The sequence below is a fragment of the Cyprinodon tularosa genome, unplaced genomic scaffold, assembly GCF_016077235.1.
Source record: "Cyprinodon tularosa strain WSP-4 unplaced genomic scaffold, ASM1607723v1 ctg35, whole genome shotgun sequence".
In the NCBI taxonomy this organism is placed as follows: domain Eukaryota; kingdom Metazoa; phylum Chordata; class Actinopteri; order Cyprinodontiformes; family Cyprinodontidae; genus Cyprinodon; species Cyprinodon tularosa.
The window spans coordinates 312,868-340,348 of NW_024039063.1; the positions used below are offsets into that span (position 1 = coordinate 312,868).

General features: G+C 37.5%; 1 protein-coding gene across 9 annotated transcripts in view; it reads right to left on the bottom strand.

The window, feature by feature from the left end:
• The window catches only part of atp11b (ATPase phospholipid transporting 11B (putative)), a 50,147-nt gene that overhangs the window by 8,473 nt on the left and 14,193 nt on the right, over window positions 1–27,481 (bottom strand). For 2 of the 9 annotated variants that reach the window (XM_038295007.1, XM_038295005.1), the window contains exons 6-29: window positions 26,536–26,664; window positions 25,722–25,825; window positions 24,743–24,790; window positions 23,751–23,815; window positions 22,299–22,380; window positions 21,386–21,536; window positions 20,420–20,617; window positions 19,283–19,441; window positions 18,287–18,471; window positions 16,595–16,663; window positions 16,190–16,263; window positions 15,936–16,039; window positions 15,181–15,362; window positions 13,316–13,519; window positions 12,715–12,868; window positions 12,209–12,311; window positions 11,969–12,114; window positions 11,734–11,793; window positions 11,146–11,273; window positions 10,815–10,953; window positions 10,365–10,388; window positions 8,501–8,566; window positions 6,466–6,569; window positions 5,644–5,809 (exon numbers count right to left, since the gene is read on the bottom strand). In XM_038295007.1, coding sequence (XP_038150935.1) covers window positions 5,644–5,809; window positions 6,466–6,569; window positions 8,501–8,566; window positions 10,365–10,388; window positions 10,815–10,953; window positions 11,146–11,273; window positions 11,734–11,793; window positions 11,969–12,114; window positions 12,209–12,311; window positions 12,715–12,868; window positions 13,316–13,519; window positions 15,181–15,362; window positions 15,936–16,039; window positions 16,190–16,263; window positions 16,595–16,663; window positions 18,287–18,471; window positions 19,283–19,441; window positions 20,420–20,617; window positions 21,386–21,536; window positions 22,299–22,380; window positions 23,751–23,815; window positions 24,743–24,790; window positions 25,722–25,825; window positions 26,536–26,664 — 2,844 coding nt within the window. Of the gene's footprint in view, window positions 1–1,818; window positions 2,145–2,254; window positions 2,392–4,659; window positions 4,746–5,643; window positions 5,810–6,465; window positions 6,570–8,500; window positions 8,567–10,364; window positions 10,389–10,814; window positions 10,954–11,145; window positions 11,274–11,733; window positions 11,794–11,968; window positions 12,115–12,208; window positions 12,312–12,714; window positions 12,869–13,315; window positions 13,520–15,180; window positions 15,363–15,935; window positions 16,040–16,189; window positions 16,264–16,594; window positions 16,664–18,286; window positions 18,472–19,282; window positions 19,442–20,419; window positions 20,618–21,385; window positions 21,537–22,298; window positions 22,381–23,750; window positions 23,816–24,742; window positions 24,791–25,721; window positions 25,826–26,535; window positions 26,665–27,481 lie in introns of those variants that run through there. The other 7 variants (XM_038295010.1, XM_038295011.1, XM_038295006.1 and 4 more) reach the window with 7 other exon arrangements.

Genomic DNA, 27,481 nt, shown 5'->3' on the forward strand with positions numbered 1-27,481 from the left:
AATGCAAGGCTAGCCTCTGTAGCCTGTAACAAGGTTATAAAAGGGTTTGTTTATTTAATGAATATCCTATCCACATTATGGAGATAAAGCAGAACCACAGCAGTAAATGTTAAGTTCTAATGATTTTGTGAGATCCTGTGGGTGATAACCAATAACTGATTGAGGTTGTCTGGAACTTTATAAAGCTAAGTAGAAATCAGCATTTACAAATCTGATAAATCATTCAAGCAAGAGTCCAAAAGCCCTTTTGACAAAACCATGTTAAAATAGAAGCCTTTCTAACAAACTTGTCGCCGTTCTAGGAAGCCAAATGACATTCTGCCCACAGTAAACCCAAACCAACAGATGAGGTTGAACAGCTGAAATCTCTGCCATAAAATGCCCAGAGAGAAATCTTTATTGAGCACATCCTCTTGGAGTTAATTTGTTGACCAGAAAAGAATATATTTTGATCTTGGTAAAATATATATAGAACCGTCCTCTATGCAAGACGACTAAAATGACAATATAAGAAATTTCAAACATAAGTTTACAGAGTAATTTTTGCCAATCTGAATCTGATTCAGTTGGAGCTCAAAGTCTATCAATAAAATATAATTTAATCAAGGTCCTGGGAACATTTCCATCCGTCTATTCCCAGCTTCTTACTTGACAAAGATAGGAGTCTAGATGGTAGAGTGATCAGTGAGGGAACCAGACCCCATTACACTAAAGGTGATCTAAGCTTATTCAGAAGGATCCCAAGATGGGATCCAGGCCACTAAGTCTCTAAGTACTCCAATAAGCTCTGGGACTGGATATCTACCAATGACAAGTTTCTAGAAAACCTCTAAAGGAACCATTAAATGCCCAAACCACCTCAGTCGAATACTTTTGATGTCGAGGAGCAGCAGGCCTTCTCCTTTATCTCCTTGGATGATGAAGCTCTGATCCATTTCTAAGGCTGAGCAGTCACTGTACAGAGGGTGTTTGTATTCAGGATCTCATTCAGAATTTCAGAGATTTTCTTTTTTGGCTCAGTTCAGCTGCACTCAGATTAGTGCCTCTGAGACCCTGATCATTCATCAGGTCTACTACTTCTTCCAAACATCAACAACTTAAATGGCCCTGCTTGAGGCAAAGACAGAACTCTGATCCAGATAGAGCTCCCTGTTACATATTCATCTTAAACCTAAAACAGCACACAGCAAAGACTACTTCCTTTACGCAAGTTTGGCATGTCTAATAATTAGCTAATAGCTGGCCGCTGAACTTCTGGGTGGGTCTATGTGGGAGTGCTTTTTTGTTTGGTAGTGAACAATTTACAGACCGCATTGACTATTGGTCAGAGGGATTGGGATTTTCTCCAAAACACTGGTTACTGCTTGATTCTAGCAAATACTTTCACTAAGATTATCAAAATAAACAGCTAAATGCGTGCTTAAATATGGGGGACACTGCTGTAAAGTTTATGTTTTATATCAGACAATTGGAGGGAGATTCTCAGTCACGGAACATTGTTACTTTATAGGTAGAAATATTACGTAATATAGTAATTAAGAAAGGACCTTACTGTATAATATACATAATATATCCCAACAAATCTCGATAATGCAAATTTATTTTGGCTCAACTGTATTTTGAACTATAAAAAAAGGAAAAGTATAAAGGAAACAATACCCCAAAATGAAAACTGCAAAGGGATTTTTTTGGAACAAAAATAACAAGCAAACAAGGACATTTCAACAAGTTGGGCTGTTTCAGATGACTGAATGAGAATACAACAATGACAAATGAAGCAGGCATGCCAACAGCATTCTCTCAGTCTTAAACCCCTACCTGATCAATAACAGTGAGGGGTGAATTGAGACCAGGTTAGGGAAAGTCAGGCACTATCATGGTGGGGGCATGTGTTGACAGTGTCAGTCACACCTGGGCTTGGGAGCATGAGATCATTCATAGAGGTGAAGGCAAGGATGGAGTTAATTATGAGCAAGGAGAAGAGTGATTATTCATACACAAAGTGATACTGACCATCAGACACACATTACCTCTGGACAACAAATAAAATAAAGAGTGCAGTATGGGAGTAACTGCAATACAAAGCCATGGGACAGTGATCAGAGGTGTAGCTTTTAAGCAAACACTGGGGCCTGTGCAGGTTACTGTAGGTGTGAGGGAGTGCACAGGGTTGGTTGGACCTCAGATCAAACAAGGGCAGTGACAGTACAATAGGGACAATGGCAGTGAAGAGCAATACAAATTAGGGTACTACCTAGGGGAGCATGGGTCTGTGCCGGGGGCAGCAGGGGGAGGATAAGCAGCTAGCAGGTGCCAATTGTCCTCCCCTGGGCTCCGCTGGGCTTTAACAGGGTCATATACTGGGCCGACTGAACCCTCACCCTGCTCCATCTGAAGGACACAAGATGCTTACAGTCAGCCCTGCTGGCTTACCCACCAGTCACCCGGGTAGACTGCTGGTTAGCCAGAGACACAAACCAACTTAAAAAAAAAAAAATAATAATAATAATCCATGCTCGTCATTAAGTCCTCCACACAATACTCAAATATTTCACCGATTCGGTGATAGCTGCCATATCTTGTTTCTTTAAGAAATGTCTTAGAACAGAGGACGTTGTTCAACAGAACTGATAATTGCAGCATTTAGAGTCAATTTAAGACTAAATATCAGAGTACAGTGGATACATAATCAATGCTGCTTATTAAGCAACAAACAAATGATTCAATATGCAGGAGGCCTGTTAATCAGTGAGCCAGTCCCGGCAGCACTTTAAATTGGCAACTGATTAGGCAAAAAAAACTTTTGGTCTTGGTGCCCTTTGCAACTTAGCAACTGAACCATCAGTTTGTTATTTCACAAGCTAAGTTAGCTTATCTGCCAACTGGTGTCTGTAAAATCATGTTAACAACACTGTTAAATAGGCGTCCTACTTAAGCCTGATAGATTATTAACCAACGCTTTATAAGAGGCAATAATTATTTTTTTTTACATATACTTAAGGGCTTTTATTTTCCCACAACAGAGAAAATAAAAGGCGAGTGAGTAGACTGGCTGCAGGTTATGTTGATTTAGAGACAGCTGTAAAACTAAGCAACCAATGAACGAAGCTTAAGGCATTACAAAAGATTTCTCAGTGGAAGAGGCTTAGGAAAAATCTATTAGTATCTGAGCTAATTAACCTGCTGCTCTTTCAGAGCTTGAAAAAAGGCAGAGCCGTGACAACCCATGACGGCCTTCTATCTTGTATAAAATGTGAAAAATTACTGAAACTTTTTTCTACAGCATTGAAAAACCATTGTCTGAGCCATTTTGAAATGTGTAAGAAAGCACACATCTTTTACGTGAAATTTAATTTCTTCAACAAGAGTTCATGCTACTCTGAGGAGGTTATTTTGGAAAAACTGCAAGACGGTGCAAAATGTTTGCCATTGGTCTGTAGTGACCCACAATGACAATCTGTCATGCTTCTATTAAAAGAGTATCATACTGCTTTTCATATAAACCCAAAGAAAGTTGCTCATGCAGCTTATTGAGCAATCAGTCCAGACACGTGGATCTACCCAAAACCATGCAGGTGGACGACTGAGGTAAAGACGCCATCTTATAACGTGAAATCATTCTAAAGACTATGGGCTGAAAAAATGTGAAGAGGATCGCACCAACACATAAAGTTACCATGTGTGCTTCATGCCTCATCTTAAAAACAGAGGCATGCCGGGTGGGAGCTCAGATCTGATCACACATCCTGATGAAGGGCATCGTGGCTATTCTTAAGGGTTTAAGAAAAACTAATCCACATTTTGAAAAGTGCAGGAGAAAAGAATCAATATTCTGGGACGTCAGGTGGGATTTCCATAAGAAGATAAAATGATGAATCTACTCATTCACTCATGCATTTGATCATGCAGTGGATGGGTTGGGGAATGGCAGGATCATGCTGTGAGGAGAAGGTCTGGAGACACATTTCTGTCAGCGTTTCTACCAGGATGTAATGCATGCAGAGGCTAAAATTCTCCTTCTTCTGCAAGACCTCAAACTCATTGATATTTTCCTGAACCCAGCTACAGAGAATGCTGATTGGCTAGTTTAGAGCATGCTGTCACAGACACGTTACTCTTCCAACACAGTACGACACTAACAGCCGGTATCAAAAATGCTTAAGGACAACTGATACTAAGAATTATGAATGAGCACATATAAGAGCACTTATTCTGCAAAGCAATGTTTCTCTCTGAGAATAAAGATAATTAAAAGCGACACTTTGATTATTACAAATAAAGTAAAATATTTGACTAAAATACCAAAAGTCCAGAGATTAAAAAGGATTTTAAAGTATTAAGACTTTATTAAGACTAATCATTAAAAAGTAATACAATTGAAAATATTAATTAAAGCTTTGATATCTATCTGCCTTACAGTATTTTTAGAGTTTTAAGAATTAAAGTGTTTGCTGAAAGATATAATTTATCCAGTTTCGGTTAAAAAAAGAGACAAGGTTTTGAGAAATGCAACCAAACAAGATGCAGTTAAACTTTTATATAACATCCTTAAAAGAAATATTGCATTTGCATGAAGCGCTCCTGCAGTTAGGCGTTTTCACAGATGGATTTATCTAAGATGTATGAAGTCCACGGCTCAACAGATCTCAAATCTTCTACCTAATTTTGCCCAGCTGGCTCTTGGCTCTGGACAAAGGCTGCAGAGCGATGAAGTCATCACCTATGACCACTCGGTTGGAATACATCTACACCAGGAGAGCACAAACAAAGGGTAAGATGAAGAACAAACAAACAGAGGCTAGAAATCAAACTTTTCCTCTCGCACACAGACCCATTTAAAAACACGATTTCAGACATGTTTACACACATACACACACACACACACACACACCCTAACACACTCAAGACAAAACAGGGTGGAGGCTGAAGTAGAAACTAGAAACAGCACACAGACTGGAAAAAGTTGGCAAATTTTCTAAGAAATTAGCTGGGAATTTTTCAGAAACCAGTACAGAAAGTAGAACATGAAGCATCAAGACAAACAAATCAATAGAGTAAGATAACAGAGGTGACACTGTTTGCTCATCGATTATCAAACATAACCATGATTACATTGCTGTTAAGAAGCAGGTTAGTCATGAACAAATAGGCTAATAAAAAATTAACTCTTCAACTACAGTTCTATTTACAAGCCGTGTTCATTTGGGGTAATTGTGACATTTTTCACTTCCAGGTTTGTCTTATAATATGAGAATACAGTTGCAATATTTTGTGCTATAGTAGGAATCTAGATTACAAATATATGTAAATAAGCCAACAGAAGACAACGTAATTACCCTAAAGCTGTTTTTTTCTTCGTTCTACTGTGATCTCAATCTAAATCTTTATCAAAATTTAGTGTTGAGCATATATCTGCAAAACTTTATCAATACATTTAACTGTAAAATTTCTAAACTGCCACTTTGCTTTGTAATAAAAGCTAAATATTTGCCTGCTGCTGTTGATTTTTATATGTAAACCCCAATACAAGGCAAAAAAAGGCATTATTATTTGGAATAAATACAGTAAAAATTGAATATTTGTTAATTATTGGACTTCATTACAACAACCTGTGGGTATCTAGTTGTTGGAGATTTATATTACCTGACTCTTCTGTGTGCTGGTTGGACGAAGATGTCTGTATAAGACCTTCTTCAACACGTCAGGAAAGAGGCAGGTGATGACAATAATGATGATGGCGAACCAGGCAGAACCACTGGACAGCAGTTGGACAAAGACGAAGTACATGTCCTGGGTGTGCAGGAATGGCCTGCAGAGAGTTCAAACATGGTTAAGCAAAGAGCTAACTTTTTATTAAACAGTGGCAAATCTATTCGATTGGTTATAAAACCAACAGAAAAGATCAGCAGCCATACTGGAAATGTTCCCTTTTCAGCGTTACATCAGATTCAGCATCACTTAGAAATGTGCACTCAAATAATGTTATTCCCAAGAGAGTCTAGAAAAAACATTACAGATGTCCTAGAAACAATCCTGAAAAATGGCCCAATTTTGTTCGGAGGGCTCCAAGATGTCTGTGATTTAACCAAATGAGCTCAAGTGGTGGAGAAAAAAAAAAAAGATTTGATTGGTTCAACAAGGAGAACTAGGATTCTATCTATGCTGGTACAAACCCCAAAAAAACAAAAATATGTTATTTCACCACAGCAGAAAATACACAATGTCAGGCTCTCTGACAGTCTTAACACAGATTATATAGAAAACTGTTCATCCTAAAGTTTCCAGGCTGCATATGTCAATTACTCCGGCTACCCTCCAACTACTTTAGAAAAGTTATTAAAAGACTTTTCTGGGATTTGTTTCAGAACAAAAGAGAGATTTGTTTGAACAGAACAATACAAATACTTGGAATTGAGACTTTGCAACATATAATGATTATAGCCCAGTATAGATTGAAGTTCTCACCAAATAATCCCTCCGTAAAAGAGAGAGAAGATGAAATAGAAAGCGATTGAGCCCCACGTCACAAAATGGTTCATCCAGGTCCAAAACTGCGTCTCTAATGCCAGCTGCAAAATGGAGAAAAGTAAAAGTCAAGTTAAAAAATTGATGAAGGAACCGCCGGGGCACCCGTAAACTCTGGCAATCTGCTTCTGTGCTATAAAAGAGACCTGAGCAGTTAATGCTCACTGACATCATCCTCCTCTCCACATACTTCATTACAAATGACCCATCTGTCTCTACAGACCAAACCAAGCTAAACTAAGGCTAACTAAGGGTTTTAAACTGACTTTCAATAAGCATATTTGCTGGTGAAATTCTATTTTTAAACACTTAGCTGCTTATCTGCACATATTGACAAGAAACCTGTCTGTTAGAGGATCTTGAGTCAGCACTATACAACACTGTGCTGTGTGATATTTTGCATATTAAGGGAAAATATGGACAGCCCCTCCAGATAGGAAATAATAATGAAAGAAATAGAAGTCTGGATTAGGTTAGTAAATATGCAGAGAAGTAAAAAGAATAAAGAATATTATTAAACTGTTGATCTCTGCAACATGTTCCCAGGTATGTGATGCATTCTGGGATGATGCAGAATGTTTTATTTTTTGTGGGAGTTTTTTGAGGGGCATTATGACTCGTGAACCCATTCAGTTTACTCCTTGGATAACTAGATCATAGAACTATAAGAAAATGACATTCTCCATATTGGTACTATTTAAAAGGCAGCATCTGCTTCCAGTGTTTACATTCTCTTCCCACCTTATTCAAATCTGACCAACTGACTGAAGCCTACTCTGTGGTTTTTTTAGCCACAGATTTTTTTTTTTTTTTGGCTTGGAAAAGAAACCGAACCACCAGATAACGTTTCAATGAACTGATCTTGACCAAACAACACAAACTATGTGTTTAGACTCTATGTTTACTACTTTAACCCATTTAGGCCGGGAAAGCATTACCGCATTTCTACCATTCAAGCCGGGGGTGCTGTTGCGTCATTCTACCATTGACGCCGGGAGAGCATATAAGTCAAGCAAGAAGAAATAAGTTTTTTTCAAGCAAACATGGAGGAGTTTGACAGAGAAGAGTTGTCGGAAGGCAGTGATTTTGAGGAGTGTGTCGGCTTTGATGACGGTATAGATGAAATGATGACTTTGAACGCGCTGAACCAATCGAACTACCACCGCAATGCACGGAGTGTTTTCAACCGCACACCTGGAGTGAAAGTTGATTTGCCTGCAGACGCCACACCGCTGCAGGCATTTGAGCATATTTTTAATGAAGAACTTTGGATGCATCTAGTTACCGAGACGAATAGGTACAGTGACCAAACAAACCAAACTCCAACAAGAGTAAAGATGGCAAAGTGGTCACCCGTGACTGTGACGGAGATGAAGACATTTATTGGGCTGTGTATGTAAACCTCTCTTCAGGACGCAGTTCCCCCAAAATATGTCCCGGGACAGATTTGTGGCCATCTGGAGGTAGGTTGTATGCAATTTATAACACAGACATATGCATTATTATGCATAATAATACTGTTAATAAGTAATCATCAGATAGTTATTTATGTAATGTTTGTTCTTTATTTTGAAAACGTTTTATATTGCACATTCTCAATGAAGACATGATCACATATGGAAAAAATAAAAGGTTGAATTTTTTTTTTTTTTGATTACTGCTTTTCACATTTTTTTTTTGGAAGAATTTCAAAGATAAAATATATTTTGAGTTCTATCTGCTACAGAAGCTGAGATATCAATAATTAAGGCGTTGACACAGTTGCTGAATTTACAGAAAAACTTCAGGTTTTAGGGGTATTTTTTAAAATCGGCCATAGGTTTTTAAGGTGTTTTTTCCAGGCGTTTTAGGCCTAAATGGGTTAAGCAAAGCATTTGGGAAATTAACTGTCTTTGAAACTAGGGTTAATTATCTCGACAGCAATAATACAAATAATTCCTAAATTTCTTTAATTTTAAGGTTCTTTAATATTTACCTTTAAAGTCACAGTGATGACCATCACAGTAAAGACGAGTGTTCCAAACGTCCAGTTCCCAAACATCTGGAAGAACAGACAAAGATTATCTAAAGCTGCAGTTCATCATTAGCTTACCAGACTTTATGATCAGAAAGAAGCTCAGCCAACATGCAGTCTTAGTAGAATATCTGATAGGGTTAAAAGCTTTTTTTATTATTTTAAATCACCTAGATATTTATATCATGAATGAAAAAAAAATGTCAGGTGCAGTTACTTCAACTTAAGGTATTATTTTAGGAAAAATCAAGAGTGTGGTGTCGTGACAGGGAGGAAAATATGAGCAGATTCATGCTTATATTAGCAGATTTGCAGGAATGAGGGATCTTATTAAAGGCAGCAGCCCTGGTTGAGAAAGTTGTCTGTTGTTTGGCATCTGTTGTTTGTATGTTTAGTGACTTTATGTAAAGGCAAGACATAATCAAGTTGAAAGAAATTAATTCACTATTTCTACTCTACAATTTAATATTGGTATAAAACTGTTCTGTGAAGACCTGAGAAGTTAGTTGGAGAACATTGGTGAAAAATCACTATCACAGACACTGAGGAACAAGCAGACAGATCTGAGATAAAACTGTGGAGAGGTCAAAGCATAGTTAGGTTTCTTTAGGAGCCTATTTTAAATTTTGTATTTTTTTTTTTCAAGGTCATTATTTGTCATTATGGGGCTATGATTGATGTAACATGCAGTCACAGGTATACAGTTAACTAAGAATGATTTAAAAGAATTGATGAGTGTTTTTGTCATTATCTTTATCACAATGGTATTAAAAAATATCCTGATGAGATTTTAAGCCCATATCACCCCACCCTACTACATAGGAGACCTTTCAGATTAACCTCTTACACCCTAAGGGGGTATAAATAAATTTCTGCCTGACAAAAACACACAAAAGTAAATAACTTATAGCCTCAAAGCTATTAGATTTAAGAAGAAACTTTTGGTACGTCTGTAAAGGTAAGATGTCATAGAATGGTTTTCTGGTGTCAGCACCATTGTAGCTTTGACCCTGCCTGAAATATTAGGGACAAAATACAAAATATTTTGCATTTTTTGAACCTCGCCAAAATTTTCTTTGAAATAAACATTGCAAAACACTACCAAAATATTGTTTATAGCACAAAAAAGTAGTACAGACTTTCAAATCTAAATGTTGTGTAAAAATATACCAAATTTGGACTCAATCAGATGAATAATATTTATTTTAGAATGGTATTAGTGAGAAATTTCTTAGGCGGAGGGGCCAGTTTGGCACATTTATCCATAAATGTCACCAAACTGTGCCAAATATGTTTTTTACATCAATACTGGGGGTTTGGTAAAATTACGAGGTCATGTAGCAGCTGGACCCGCCGGTGGGTTCAAGGGGTTAAAGCATATCTTAAAATGGGCCCACAGTAAGCATTACGACTTTTAAAGTCATGTTTATACATTTCCTTCACTGCATCTGACTGAGAATAACCCAATATGTAATCCACAAAGCCAGTAAAGAAATATTCCTAAAGATGTTCAGATGCTGTGGTATTTTATTCCAAGAAACATTAAAAACCATTTGCCACTTTCCATCTGCTTTGCAATAACACACTGCTTTGTGTGGCTCTATGACAAACATCTTACTGAACAAGCTTTTTTTTTTTTTTTTAAAAAGAGGGCTTTATACAACAAAATGACTACAAAAAAAGAAAGATAGGTGCTTGGCATAGAAATCCATCTGAACCCATATTGGAGAGAATTGTTAAGAATAGACAGGATGCTGATGAATCCTCATGAGTACTCATATTAACCTCCCAAGGACATGCATTCAACTATAGAGCAGACTCTTACCAGCTGCCTGTTAGCTCGCAACATCTGAAGACATGCACAGCGTGAAGGCAGAAGGAAAACGCATAATCAACCAAAGATGGAAGGAAAGACAACCAAACGAGAGTAATCAAAGTGAGTGCATTCAGAAACAGCAAACTACCAACTAAAATAAAGATGGAAAGATATGATGCAGGAGTAAAGAGAGAATGAAAGAACTGTCTAATAAAAAAAAAGACGAGCTAGAGATAGAAAACAGCAACATCAAGGGAATGGTACTGAAATAGCAGCAGGTTGTCTCTACCTTCAATAATAATATCAATACCACTGAGAGGACACAAACACAAACATCTAAAATCAACTCAATATCAGGGCTTTATGGCTTGAACTACTGTTTTCTAGCTTCAAAAAAACAATTCTTATACATGAAGTTTCTAAAGAATTCTTTTTCCCCACATGCTCTGACAAACAGACCTGTCCATTGCCCATGAGTGTGGTGTCCTCCCCCATCAGTATGTAGGACCCAAAGAAAAACACAAAGGCATGACTGAAGCCCAACACAGTCCAGTACAGGAACGTCCGGAAGGACAGCAGAGAGTTTTTGCTGATATCTCTGTGGAAAACACAAAGAGTTTAATTTCTGAAATTCAATCTCTTTAATGAATCCTAATTCTAGGTCCTAACTAGCTTTATTTTGGTCCTTTATGACATTCATTCATTTTCAGATGAATAAAAAACTGCTGATCATTTCCTAGCAGTGAATACTACATTATAGTGTAGACCAGGACTTGACACAGGGCCTTACCTGTACAGGCACGGTTTACTCTGCAGGATGTCAGGATGGACCAGCTGCTCAAACAGACTATACACAAGGATGGGCAGCGAGGTGAAGCAGATGTTGTACAGCGTCAGGTAAACACTGTCATACAGAGTCTGGATTGGACAGAGAGCATTTCAACAGAAAATCATTAGCTGAGAGTTTTGGCTCCAACTCTTCACAATAAGCTTTACCAACAACAGAATATAGAGCTGAACAGTTAGTAAGACACCCACTGAGTAACACACATTGTATGTGGGAACAGGGAATTATGAGAGTAACAGCTTAAGGTTAGTGTTTTTAATTCTAGCTTTCTAAAAGAATATTGTATCACTCAAGTAAGCTACTGAAAGACAATTGTAAAAGTATTAACAGACTTTAAAGAAAGGGAATACATCTTGGAGGGGCAGTAAAATGCTCAACTTTAGACACTCTAAATTAAGGAAAATACACTAGATATGAACAGACGTTCTATAAAAAGTATGTCATTTTAGGAAATAAAGTAAAATATTCAAAACCAGAAGCAAAACCTTTACATAAACAAAACAGGAAAAAGGATATTTAAATTAGACTTACTTGTTGTGAAAACAAGCAGAAGAACTGGTATAAAAACTGTGGCGTAATAAAACACACATTCTAGATGAAACGGAAAGACAAAAAAAAATGCTTAAACACGACAGCGTGAGAACAGATAGATTATTATACAGTACACAACTTATGCTTTAGTTCCAAAACACCATGAGTCAAAGTAATTGTTCTTGGAAAAGCTGCAGAGGGGAAAACATTGTCGGTCAATGGAGACATATCCTACCTTGTAGAAAAAGTACTGTACAAGAGTAGCTATTCGAATGTAGTAGAAGTGACCATGGACCAACAGTAGTTTAGCCAGGAATTTAAACCTAGCAATTGCATAGTCACTGTTTCTCACGGCCTGTCGACCTTCCTTCCCCATGATGCCTGGTGATCCAACCATAAATGCACAGTTCAGACAACAAATCAGAAGAGCCGCACGGTTTCAAGTTGTATTACTGAAGATTATGTGAGCCTTTACCTATGCCCACATGAGCTTCTTGTATCATGCTGACATCATTTGCTCCATCCCCGATAGCTAATGTTATTGGCTTTTCTGGGGAGGTCTTTAGCAAACGGACCACCTGAAAAAAAACAGCAACAATAAACACTTAACATCTAAAAAAAAAATTAAAAAAATGATGCTTTGATTCTGAACATTTCCTTAAAATTACCAAAACAATCTGATCTGTTAAATTGGATTGATGGCCATCATCAAGAAATAACCAATTCTAATAGTGAGCTCGGCACCTGTTCAAAAGAGCAACCTCTTAACCGCAACATCTTTTTCTCTTCAGCAACAAGTGCCTCTGGAAAATGAACTCACTAATTTAACCCTGCAGAGCATTTGAAAAAAAACACTAACCTGTAGCAAAGGTGGAGAAGACGAGACTGTGCAATAGTTTAAATGTCTGACCAAGATGTGATAATCTAGAGCAGAAGGTTGTCTACTAATGTGACACTCAGGAAAGAGCAGTAGGCGTTTACCTTTGCTTTCTGAAGAGGAGCCATACGGCAGCAGAGCACGGCTGAGCAGTTTTTACAAACTTCCATAAACAGTTTCTCATGTTCCCTCAAGGCTAAAGACAGACTAGCTCCATCTACAACCAAGCCGTGCTGAATAACGTGGTCTTCTTTTATCCTGCGAACAAACAAAAAAAAAAAGATGAAGACAATCACACAAACACACAAGGAAGAGAACTATGAAAAGATATACTAGTATGTTGGATTCTACAATTCACTATCAGCTAATATTTGACTCAGTTATTGAGTCAGAGAGTTGCATTGCTTTTCATTAGTTATTTGAACTGTAGAAATGTATTACTGAAGAGTCAAAGCTTGCAGTAGTTTATGCTCAGCTTCTTACTTTACCACCAACTGCAATAAAATCCCAAACAGAAGCATGAAATAAGTGCTTTCATTGTAAAATGGTTTTGTTATCACTTTTCATTAATTGAACACAGACTCATGCTCCCGTATGTATTATGATTTATAAAAATAATACAAACATCTGTTTTGATCGGCTTCAGAGCGTGGATGCATTAAGAAGCAAAAAAAAAAAAAAAAAGAGTATGAGTATGGTTCCCACCTCCGGGCCAGTCTGCGGAGCTGCTCTGCACACTCATTATCGGAGCGCTGCTGCAGAAGCTCCAAGATGTTCATGGTCCTGTGAAAGTGGCCACATGACAGGCTGACGCTGACTGCCGTCTCGTGTTTGTCTCCTGTCAACACCCACACTTTGATTCCTGCCAGGCGCAAAGCTTCGATTGTCTCCTGAACTTTGTCTTGAAGTCTGTGGAGCACAAGGGAGACTGTGTTCAGTGAAAATATGTTATGTTCTTAAAGGCCAAGTGAGAAATAAATTATTATAATAAATGAGTGTTAAGAAGAAGAACGCCTCATTGTTTGGATTGCTCACATTTCCAGCCTACAAAAGATGCATCATACTTACGAACGAGGAAGTATGATGCATCTTTCTTGAGGGAATAAGGGCCGTTCCAATGATTTGCAATGACTGTTCATATCAAAAACAGCTTTTTTAAAATATTAGACTGAGAACTGAAGAGAATATTAGTCATGACTTTCATAACAGAGGCGACCCTTTAATCATGACCATGTGTGGTCCTGGGAGCAACTCATTTCAGAAGCACAAATGGAGCAAAGCAGAGAGGAGAGAGCATGGAGAGATAAACAAAGTGTGAGAAACTGAGGCTTAGGAGCAGATGGTGAGTGGATGCCAGGACACAAAGCAGCAGCTCGATCCAGACAGACTCATATTGGTGACGTCTGCAATTCTCTGTGGACTAAAAACTATAAAGTATATTATTATGGTGGCTTCCAGCAACCATCTATATCAAGGGTCTTCAATTTCAGTCCTTGAGGTCCAGTTTCTGGACTCTTTTACATGTGGTTTTGCAGCAACACTACTAGAGTCAAATAATTAGGTCATTAGCAGGACTCTGGAGATCCTGGCTGCATATTGAAGAAGTAATTCAAAACTCTGATTTAGGTATGGAAGCAAAGATGCCAGGATGCCAGACATCAATGACTTGAACTAAAGAACTGTGGTTTATCCTCAATTAGTTGTAATAGAGTGTACAAAAATTACACTTTGAGTTTTTAAATGTGGATTTGGTTACAAGTCAAATGAAAAAAGATAACTACACAAGTAATAACAGAAAGCAAAACTTAAAAGCAATGTAATAAAAAATGCCATTGGTGCGAGACCAGGAAAACATATCCTAACTGTACAGTAGAAGTATATGAATGACTAAAAAATACATTTTATATCCCTTAACTGAAATATGTCCAGTGTTCCAAATTACATGACAATGATGAACAATTAAAATGTCTAACTTCTCTGTAAGATCCGCGTTTTTACCAATGCGTTATTTTAAAGTGTGCTTTAATGATGATTTATAAGATATAGATTGTACAAAACTTTGAAATTAATGTTTTTAATTAAAAGCCTCATAAAATACAGTCTTACCAAGTGAAATAAGATTTTCATTGTACTTTAATTTTAAAATAAGGAAGTTTTAATATTAGAAAAAAATCCCGTAAAGATCAATTCACAAATCAATGAACAAATGGTCTGGAAAGAAGTATGGAAAATCTGGCAGTTATTTTTTTCAATTATTTAATGCAGACCCTATGGAAACCCCATCTCTAACATGAAGTACCACCTGATTGTTAGAAGTTGGCATCCAGCACTAATATACTATTAGCTGTGTTTCCAAACAATTTATCTGACTTTTTTATATTCAAATAAACTAAATCATTGTATATACTGTTTATTATGGCTTCAACTTATTTAATTAATTAAATGAATCATCACTGCATTCAAATAACTTATTGCTTATTATTTCTTTGAGATGAGTTGTCATTACTTCCATATGAACTATTTATATGAAGGAAAATTAGATTGGAAATTTATGTTAATGTTTTTCATACTTGTCTTCCACCCCGGTTGCTCCCAGGAGCTGCAGATCTCTTTCGATGTAGGCAAAAGCTTCCTGTAGTTTCTCCTCCCTCTGCTGCAGAGCCGTGCGAGCAGAAGTCAGGCGCTTGTCCACATCAATGTACTCTTCTGGACTGAAGTGGCGACATGCTACAACGAGGGTACGCAAACCTTTCTACATTGGAACAAAGAGATGGAAGATGAAAGGTTATATAAAAATAGGGACGAGGGATGTAGATTAGAGATGAAAGGATGTATAAAGGAAGGCAAAAACAACAAAAATATTAAATGAAAAATATCACAGATTGGGTTTAATTCCTTAAAGTGGCCTTAAGGCGTGATGACCACATAAAGCCCAGACAAGAGCAGCAATTCTGGGGTCGAATATCTGACGATATGATGTGGAAGGAGGACTGCTTGTGTGTGGGCATAAAGAGCAACAGAGCATGGTGTAATCACTGCATCATTCCTAAATGCCAGGCTTACGCACAGAAACAACAGATGCATGAATCAAAGAAACACTACTAAGATGCTATTTTTACGATCTTAAAAAAAAAAAAAAGATAATTTAAATGTCAGTATTTTAGCTATGCTTGAATATGCTTTTGAAATGTTTAAATTTTCACAACATATGGCAAAGGCCATGTTATACTGTATTGTTCTTAAACTGCTATTATATGCATATTCATGGAAACGATGTGGAGTTGCATGATATTTGTTGCTAAAACTAAGAATCTTAATTTCTCACCAAGGCAAATTCGTCCACATGTAATCTTGTTTTTTCAATCTCTCCATCAGTACTGAAAGGCAAGATGGCAGACTCAGCACCTTTTGTGAAAAGCACTTTTCCTCCTTTAGGGGAAAAAGAAAAAAAAAAGACATTAGTATCCTTTATTACAATTTCCTGTATTCCAAATGGGTTCATCCCAACGTTATTGTAGATTTTTTTATGTTTTTGGCAGCACGATAAACACAGTCTGCTGCTGAAGCGGATAATGTTACCTGAGGGAGTCTGCAGTATGACGCTCATCCTCCTACGGTTTGGGTCAAACTCTAAGACATGGAGCAGTTTATACCTGCAGGTTAAGGAAAAATCCTGTTGACAATTTCTGGAAAATTAAATAGCTAATTTCATTCTAAACATAAAGAATTTAGTTTCACACTCTGGTTTGTATATCTGCACTGCATACTCAATTGTTTGGGTATGTTTTTACATCTACATAATGTATGAAAAACTAATGAAATTTGATTGAATTGGAAAAAAAGAAACAGTTTAATAAGTGGTATGATTTAATTTGAATTTTACACAAAAGACATTGGTGCCACTTCTTGGCTGCTCAATTCATTAACTTGTTGTTGAATTTGACCCCTTTAAAATTAGCTGGATGTTTCCAAACACTGACTTACTTCTCAGATTTCCCATAAGTTTTGATTTCCATGGTATCTCCACTGCTGCCTGTGAAAGCCACTCCAATTCTGAAGAGAAAGGAATAAACTACAGCATTAGAACTCTTAGCAGAGATAAATAGTTGAGCTTCTAATGTTGCACAACCATTTAATCGTGTGATAGCTTTCTGATAAGGCTTTTTGGTTCTTTGATATTAATCTGTTACACAGAAGGCTGCTTCCTTAAGGGTTATTAGAATTTAAAGGGGTCATAGAATGGTTATCTAGGCTATTTGGTGCTGGTCCTTAAATTTTCTGTATAGGGTGTGTAACATTGGTTGGGCTGAAATGGCATATTTTTCATTCTATGAGCCCTAATGCAAGCCTGGTTTATGGTATGCTCATGAATATTTAGATGAGTTGTGTGCTGATTGGTTGGTTTACAACGAGCGCAGCTGCCGAGCAAAGACTCATCATAGCAAAAAGTACTCACTCATTGAAAAAAAATCAAATTGTTGATATGGTAGAGTGACCAGACGCTCTCTTTTTCCTGGACATGTCCTACTTTTCATACCTAAAAAAATGTCTGGGATTTTGGTCAACTACAGTGCAGCACGTAGTCGAATCACACCGGGGACTCAAACCGAGCCGTGAGCTCTGGGGCTGGTCCGGGAACCCAGGCGGACGGGGGCAGGGAGCCAATGGGGACAGAGCGACCAAACCCGATCTGACATCGGCGGCCCCGTGCACGGTAAGGCAGGCCTTTACTGTAGTATTTCATGAAAATTACAATAAATATCAGTATAACTACTACCATTACTAGTCAGCATTTACAACTATCTGACGAGAACTTTGAAGTTTTGGAGTGGCTCAGCCAGTTCTACGATTCATGTTTGGGTGTATTCTAAAGATAAGGATGACAACAAAGAGACTGTCTCAAAAATCTTGGGGGAATCATATAGTTTTGCATGTATTGCATGGGAGATTGTCCATGCAATACATTTTCAAAACAATAGTAAAAACATGCTAGTTTGCAGTTGTCAGACAGATTTGATTAAAAATAATAAATATTTTTCTATTGAGGACTGAGAAGGATAACAATTATTTCTCATTTCTCACAAAGTAAACAAAGTAAGTAAGTAAACTGAACTGATGGGGCACCATTTAAAAACATGATTTATGCCTCCACCTGAGCAACCTGTTGAACTCCACAAAAGGTCTCCAAGTACTCCAGAAACTGTAATTATTATCCGTGTTAAATTTCTGACACCAACATGAACAAGTTACTAGGCACCAGGCTGTCATAAAAAGCCCAGACTCTGCTTCTATCTGGCTATAAAACTATGCAGCTGGAAACACACAATGTTTGGGATGAAGTTAAAAATTTGGATCCATATACATTTGATATAGTAATAGATAGATAATATGACCTACTGCTTCACCAAAAGTAAAACCACCACAGATTCTAAATTAAGATTAGTATAAACAGCATGACTCTCTTATTTAACAGTATTTTTTCTTGGATATTTTGGAGCCTTTCCAAAGGACTTCTAAATAGGATTACCCTGTTCATTTTAATCCAATAAACCAACACAGTCTGAAGTTTCACCAAAGTAATAAAATACAAAGAGAGGATACATTTGTAAGTTTCAAGGCTTAGGCAATTAGAAGGACAAAGATGGAGTAAAAAGTTTTAAAGTCATAATACTATACCTCTTTGTTGCCTCTACCAAAGCTTTCTCATCTGGTGAGGAGGCGTAGTACTCCATGTGATTAGAGGAGTAACCATTGGCGTGGGAGAACGGGTCCCCTCCTAGCAGGGAATCTGGCTGGTCATAGCTGATTTGAACGGTGTGACACATGGACACGGCCTTGAGGAATAATAATTCATCACCTATCTGTGATGAGAAACAAAATAAGGAGGATGTAAAGATGAAGCAATTAAAGATTTTATTCTAAAAACTATGTGGAGGGATAACAAATTATTTTGTATTGCAGTCCATGCAGATTAAAAACATGGGGAATAAACAAAAATTCTATATAAACCAGTAAACTGAGCAAATTTTAAAACCGAACCTATATTTAGAAATAAATTATTTCTCAAACGCATAGAGGGGCAATGAGATCCTAATTAAATAAACACTGTGTTCACCATTTTATAGAAATGAGCCTTCAAGCATCAGTATTTACACCTTCCTGTGGCAAAAAAACAGGTTGATAACTATTAGCACATGTATAGCCAGCTTATATAATTAGCTGCAGCTTTTCTAGTTATAAAGTCATCAATTAACATGTCAATAGGTCTGGGATTACTTTAAGACCACAGCTCAGCTTATTATGTTCAGGCTATTTACTTTCATAGAATAAACCTTAAAATTTTTACATAAACTGAAGTCAGTTTTTTTTATAATTATAATTTTTTCTATTTGTGTTATGTAATATCATTTTTAACTGTCAATAAATCATCGGCTTTAAAATAATTAAAGCTTGAAAACATTACTATGAATGTAATTAATCTTTAAAAATCGGTTTTACTTAGTGAATTAAGTTCCTGAATTAAGCAAACCTTTTAATAATATTCCAATCCATTGAATAGGATGCTATATTAAAACAAAGCAAGTGATACTTTGTACTCTAACACAGGACAGCGGAAATCTTAGACTGGACAGAAGTTTTCATATAAAAGTAAATGTTGGTTTTCTGAATTACCAGACGAGGTGAAGAACCATCTGGTGAATCATCAGTCATCCCCTCTGGTACCAGTTTGCCATTCATTTCCCGATACTTGATGCCATTTATTGAACACTCGCGGAACTGCATTTCATTTTCTGTTAGCGTACCGGTCTTGTCTGTAAACACATACTCAACCTATGAAATAAAAACAACAAACACGCATGGGAAAACAGTTAAAGGCAGCTTGGAACAAAAACAGAGCATTAACAGTTTCTATTTAGAAATAGTTATTATTCTGTATGTGTAAATAAAATCATATCTTTATTACAGAAAAGATTTTTCAATTAGATATCAGGCTGAAGCCACCGTTGGGAATCTTTCATTATAACTGAGGAAGACTATTCTGGAGCTCAATAAAGGAACAACTAAGAGGCTCCAGTAGAGCTTCAGGATAAGTGGAAAAAATAATTGCGCCTTTTCTTTTTCTATTGGACTTCCTGGAAAACCTCAGATACTGCCATAATGGCTAGCAATGTTAGTTATTTAACTTGCACACAAACTTTATATGACAAATTTTTAACATTTTCTGCAAACTTTCTTAGTTCTGCAACATTTGGCCAAATAAGGTCTTTACTCTGCCTGCTATAGGTAGAGATATTGAAACTGCGGCCCAATTTTCCTAATGGTTCAAACAATACATTGTTGTGTTTATATCATAGCCCCACTTTTGGGTAAAATAATATTTCTCAGTTTTAAACAGTGTGAAAATTGTGCTCCAGTTTCTCTCTTGTGAATACTCACATTCATTTTTTGTACATAGCCACTGTTACAAACACAACAATGACAATGGTTTTACTAGATATTTTGAATTCTGACTTCAAATGGAACGCATCATAACAGCATGTCACTCGGACACATACCACCATGACCAGCCAGGAGGTAGAACTGAGAGAATAGTGATCATTTATAAATAGCATTTTTTTTGTGAGCATTTTATTACTCATTAGTCAGAAAAAAAGTAACAAGGTTATTACTTAGAAAATATTTACATGTGGCTGATCTCAAAATGAAGATATGGTGATCAAATCAAAAAACTAAATTTCTGGACGGAAACATCGATAATAATTTAAATAAAAATTCTAATTGCATTTCATTTTCAGTCATGTTCCTCACCTGCCCCAACTCTTCATTGAGATCTGAAGTGTTGACCTGAGCTTTCTGGTCGCTCTCCTCATGGTAAAGGTCTAAATCCCAACCAATGAAGAAGGAGCCCAGAAACTTCTGCATCTCCACAGTAACGTACAGTGAGATCGGGATGATAAAGTTGTAGAGCACCAGGAATGCCAAGAAGTCTGATATGAACTTAAGGATCTGATGGAGAATAAGAGAAAAATAAACGGCCATATGTTAACAAAAACATGACAAAGAGGAAAGAATTAAAGAAAGAAATCAAAAGAGCCAAGACTAGATTATATAAATCCCTGCCACATAGAGTGATACAACTAAAGCACTGATCCTCCTAAATAAAAGCAGGCCGGGTAATCCATTCCTATTGGGAAGGTAATTACTGCATGTGACAAGAAAGGAGAAGCAAAGAGAGACAACAGCAAATGAGACAACAGTGTTAATAGTTTGTTCTATAGTATGTTTGAACTGATAGGAAACTGTGAAAAACAAAGTAAAAAAAAAAAAAAATCATAACTATTTCCTGAACTGAGACAAAAAATATCCACCACTGTAGACATTTTTAATAGTTCATAATTTCAAAAACTGTCTACAAGCATTGTTTAAAAGTTTGCGCTCTGCTAAGTAAGGATGCAGAGACTGAGTGATTAGAGCAGACAGACAGGTGGACATGCCAATGATCAGTGCTACTGATAGGCACTCCTTTTTATACCTCATCACAAAATCTTCTGCAGCGTTGGTGTATACCTGTAGGTTTGATCATTATCCTATAATTAACAACGCACTCTCTCTGGAGAAGAAAACTGGTCTGTTGTGTTTTGGTGACATTCAAGAAGAAAATGTACAAGTTTAAACTGAAAAATTAAACAGAAAAATAAATAATATGCATTTTATAGTTTAACTGCAAAAAAGTTACAAAAAAAACATCTGTTAAGTAACTCAAAGCAGACTAACCGGACTGCTGTTTTTCTCTTGCTCAGTCTTCTGATTGTAGAAAGGCTCATCCCATTTCTCTTCAGCCTGCCAGGCATACTTCAGAATAGTGCTGATGATCGCCTCAAACAGCAAAATGGCCAGGTAGATTATCAGGAAGGTATTCATGGATCTGGCAGAAAACGACAACATGAAAAACGAATGTTTAAAAAGCACCACCTCCAAATGAGAAGTCTGTTTTTTCCCTCATGCTACATTCACACCAAACACAGTAAGAGCAGCAAAAACGTGTCTGCTGCTTCATTTTTTAATGCTTGTACAAGCTTAGATCTGACACGCAGCAGGAGCAGCAAAGCTATTATTTTTTGTCGGAGCCGCTAAGACCCCCACATATCGGCGGTGCGCTGTCAGTAGGAATCCCATTCAACAGCAGCCTCGGGCCCGGTCACCTCCTCGCGGTTTGCAGCGGCTGCTGGAAGGCGTTTTTTATGTACCTAATCCAAACTACAGGCACCAGGATAATAAAAACAAACATGTTTTGCCGGCAGGTTTCAGCATTTTAAGTTTATTTAGGCGTTAATAAACTGCTTCAGAGGAGTGACCATAATAATCTGTATCATCAGCGATGTGTCCGTCTCCCTGGCAGCTCCCAGATCAGCTTCTCTGATTGGTTGATGTGGCGCGTCGAGCACCAAAAGTTAATTTTTTTTTTATCTCGAGCAGCAGCTGCATTTGCGGCGCGTAGTTCGTGTCGGGAGCGTTTGAGCATCTGACCTGCTGCTCAAAACGCGCTGCTCCTGCTGCTCAAAACGCACTGCGGGACATTTTGCTGTGCCTTGAGGCACGTCAACCATTGACTTTGCATGTAAACTAGCTGCTCCTGCTGCCTCTGCTCCTTTTGGTGTGAACGCAGCATCAGTCATCAATAACTTACTTCTCAACAGCAGAGCGTTTCTGAGACTTGCATTTGTAGTTGAGCGCCATCTTGGATTCCATCCCTGTATAAACTGCCACACCTGAAACAGCACAGAAGGTCCAGGTATACATCAACTTTGAGGCTCGTCCAACACACTATTCATTGATCAACGTTTGAAGTCATACAACAGACCAGAATGCATTCAGCATTAAAGGAGAAGTTCGGTTTTTAACACTTTTAGCCCATTTTCTGTAGTGTCCAGGATGAAATCGAATGATCGACACCAAAATTTTGACAATTGGTCCTGTCTCTGCTTTTTGGCTCATTTAGAATCCACCCCTGGCTGCTTCAGAATGGCTTCCATAGAGCATGTCCGATAATGTCCTTAAAACAACCTTAAACGTTTTTTTTTTAAATATGCTACTCACCGGGTCGTCAGCGCTGTTCAATGACGTTCCAAAAAAAGTTTCGTAAAGAAAAAAACGTTCCTGTAGTGTTTTATTTAGCATTTTGTAAATCCCATTGAGTTCTGTTGGAATAGTCAATATTCCGCTGCCACCGGAAACGGAAATGGGGCCTGTTTACACAGTTGTAGTCTTTTCGCTTCACTCGGTGTACTCCGACGTCGAGAATCAAGAATCCACCTTTCGTATTCCATTTTCAGAGTTTTTTAAAGTGTTTAACAGAGACGTTAGCACCTCGACGTCGGAGTACACAGAGTGAAGCGAAAAGACTACAACTGTGTAAACGGGCCCCATTTCCGTTTCCGGTGGCAGGGGAATATTGACTATTCCAACAGAACTCAATGGGATTTACAAAATGCTAAATAAAACACTACAGGAACGTTTTTTCTTCACGAAACTTTTTTTGGAACGTCATTGAACAGCGCTGACGACACGGTGAGTAGCATATTTTAAAAAAAGAACGTTTAAGGTTGTTTTAAGGACATTATCGGACATGCTCTATGGAAGCCATTCTAAAGCAGCCAGGGGTGGATTCTAAATGAGCCAAAAAGCAGAGACAGGAGCAATTGTCAAAATTTTGGTGTCGATCATTCGATTTCATCCTGGACACTACAGAAAATGGGCTAAAAGTGTTAAAAACCGAACTTCTCCTTTAACAGATTATAGCATCTAATTTGCTACATAAAAGTAGTAAAGGCTAAACACAAACTTTTTCAGACAGGTTCCTAATTATACATATAATTTCATATATTAATAATTAAACATAATATTTGCATATATTACATTTGTACGTTTTTACTGGTTTGTCTGAAATAAAATTATTCAATCATTTAAACCACAGCCTGCAAATGCCTCTTGAACTTAAGAAATTTTAAGAACAGCTCTAATCTAACCTATATAAATAGGTTACTTTCTGTACAAAAAAAAAAAAATACATCTCCATGATCCCTTCTTGGGCCAATTGTCTTTTTTTCCCTTTTCCCTTTTATCTACTATTCTGACTCACCAAAAATCTCTTTGGTATTTTTCAGCCTTGCCCCTCGCAGCAGCAAGTTCTCTGGACCCAATGGTCTAAAGATAAAAGAAAACTAAATTAAAAAAACAGGTACAAGGTAATTGTTTTGCAATCAGTGCATTTCTAATATCACTCCCCTTGATCTTTAATGTGGCCCAACTCTGCTAAAGGCTGGTTCACATGGCAAGATTTTTAAATTGTTTGGTGGTTTTCAAAATGAAAACCAACAGAGATGAAACATTCTTGGTGTGCGGTGTACAGCCACACGACAAGATCAACCCACCTCACACTAACAGTATTAATTCAGAAGATTGTGATATCAGAGGGGAAATCTCACAAACCTCTCTTAATCAAAAGTGAGTTAAAGTAAACAAACTATGCCAACGAGGAAGAGGCAATGAAGATGGTTGCTGGATTAGTATTTCAATAGAAAAGATAAGACAAGGTACGGTTCAAAGGTGAGGAGATGGCACAAACAGGGGCTTTACATGCAACTGTAGTGGGTTGTGTTTGTTTTTTTGGTGAAAAACTTTGTGATTGGCTTCACTTGACATTCATTTGGTTGCTTGCTCAGTTTTCCTTATGGAAAATAATACAATAATATCAGGCCGAGACAATCCAAGATGTTGAATGACACTAATTTGCAATTGGAGCAGTCCCGACGTTCTTCTTAAAAAGAAGGAAAAAAAAAAAAACACAGCAGGATTATTCCCCACCGATAACCAGGTTCCCCTCTTCTGAGAGTTTATAGATAATGGGATGATTGATGCAGAAATTGGCACAATCATCTAGCCATGTGAACCAAGCAAAAGCCAAACTCTGTGTCTCTTTAATGTCAAACGATACAATCATTGTTAAACTTATGAAACTCATTATTTTACATCAGCGTAGTTAATGTTTTTATAGAACAAAACTTTTTCAAACTCAGGCTAACTAATTCATGCACTTCTAGTATTGGAGTGAGAATAAGGGGATAAACTTACCTGACGATCTCCTCTTCATGCTGAGTCACAGTTATACGTCCTACAAATCTGAAGGACAAAGAACCCTTTAAGGTCTGAGCAGGTACAGAAAACAAGACGAAACCAAGATCTTTTGAAACCCATAATCAAAAAGAAAAGAAAAAAGCTATTTTTCAATTGAAAGATGGATACTATCACTCTGGCTATTTAAACAAACACTTGAAATAATATACTGCCAGAATTAATACAGAAATATATGAGTGAATGAATAAGTGAATGTATTTGAAACTCAATGAATAAATACAAAAATAGATTAGATAAAAGCAAACTCTTTAACGTCTGTTCAAGTTTTTAGAATAATTAAATATGGATTCAAACAAGAATTATAGTAAGCAGCAGTTTCTTACATTTTACCACAGTACAACCACACCAACAGGGTACCAGTATATTTATACTTCTTCAAACATAAGCACTGAGACTAAAAACCTCCTTTACAAAAAATGATTTAGACAGCAACAGGATGAATGCAAATTGATAAAAATTCAAATTGCATCCGGATTTATATTCACTAAACATATTGACTGAATATCAACAAAACAGTCAAATGCTTTGAATGAATAAAAAAAAAAAAAAAAGAACCGGAGGCAGAATACAATTTATAGATGGATCATTTCACAAGTAATTTAAATTTATATGAGAAGAACTGCAACTACTGAGTCGTACAGAAAACACAGCAGTTCTCCTGGTGGGGGAGGGGTGAAAGCTACAGATATAAGCGTCTAGCTCCGTCAGACACTCCCACATAAGCACCAGTAAGGAAAGAGGCCAGTGTTGATAATATGAAACCATCTAACCATAGCAGCCGTTAGGTATTGGGTAAACATTATCTTCTTTTGAGTTTTCTTGCATTTTAGATTCTAAAACTGGTCTAAAACTGTCCACTCAACTTGTATTTTGATTTATATTTGTTAAATGATGTCAAAATCACCAAATATAATACCTGTATAGGTCGGCCTCTGGCTGTTGACACTCCACCACAGCCTGCAAGGCCTCTAGCTGGGACACTGACTGGCACACAGAAGTCTCTGGCACAGAAAAATGGGTCTACAAACAAAATGTTAAATGTTAATGAGGTAAGTCAGAAAGGCTTTTAAATAACTACACAAGCATATTGACAGGTGAACTATGAAGTGAATAAAGTTCCTGTTTTTGTGAAATAGAAAAATATATGACTTATAGACAAGGCCAAATAAGTAAGTAAAACAAACAATCAGAAAAAAACTCCACTGCTCACTTATAGTGAACTGCTTTGAGTACCTGTGTGCTAAAAAAGGAAAACTGATTGTAAACGCTTGATTAAACAAAAACTTTTATTAACCTTGGTAAGAAAAGTTAAGGTATAAATATTTCAATGTCAAGTTCCATGAGGTGGAACTCTGTTCACCTAAAGTGAATAATCAATGCACTGCATTATGAGTCATGTTTCCCAGGCCTCATGATCACCTTAAAAATAAACAAAAGGAAGGTCAAAGTTAACTGCGTACTATTATCATATCTATCTAATCAACCGTAAAAAAATCACAGGCCCATAATAACCACGTAATGGAAAGGTAAGAGAGGATCAAAGAACAAGTTTAAGAGGGTGATTAAAACATATAATAAGCTACAGCTCTTCTGTAAACCGGAAGCATCCGATACTTCCCAACGCTCTTGTTGTCCTAAGAGGAAACCTATTTATTTGAATAATACATGCACTTGAGAATTCAGAGGCAAACATGCAAAGATGTTAATTTGATTACAGCGTAGTAACAAACCTTAAGGTTTGTCTCCCCGTCAAGGCTGGCTGTGGTGATATGACAAGTACCGTCAACACGATCGGACGACAGCAAAATCAGATCAACTGGAAAAGTTTCATCCTTGGCAACACGAACAATATCCCCAACCTGAATAGATGGAGGGGAGAAAACACAACAGGCTACAGTTAGTGCCGTCAAGGGTTAGGACAATGATTTCTGCTGGGCCTAGCTTTAGCTATTAGACAGCAGTAGTGCTATGAAATGAATGATCTGAAAAATGCTGGTAAATATACCAACAATGTACTAAGTTTCAATCCTGTTGCAGGAAATCTTAGCTTTTAAAGATGAGAACGGAAAAAAGACAAGTTATTAATTCAGCAACTCATCAGGCCTTAACATAGTTTAAAATAAGTATAACAGCTTGTAACATTTTTTTAATATATACTTTTTTTAGAAGATCCATCCATCCATCCATCTTCCTCCGCTTATCCGGGGTCGGGTCGCGGGGGCAGCAGCCTAAGAAGGGAGGCCCAGACTTCCCTCTCCCCAGCCACTTCTTCTAGCTCCTCAGGAGGAACCCCAAGGCGTTCCCAGGCCAGCCGAGAAACATAGTCTCTCCAGCGTGTCCTGGGTCTTCCCCGGGGCCTCCTCCCGGTGGGACGTGCCCGGAACACCTCACCAGGGAGGCGTCCAGGAGGCATCCTAACCAGATGCCCGAGCCACCTCAACTGGCTCCTCTCGACGTGGAGGAGCAGCGGCTCTACTCCGAGTCCCTCCCGGATGACCGAGCTTCTCACCTTATCTCTAAGGGAGAGCCCAGTCACCGTACGGAGGAAACCCATTTCGGCCGCTTGTATCCGTGATCTCGTTCTTTCGGTCATGACCCAGAGTTCATGACCATAGATGAGGGTAGGAACATAGATCGACCGGTAAATCAAGAGCTTCGCTTTTTGACTCAGCTCTC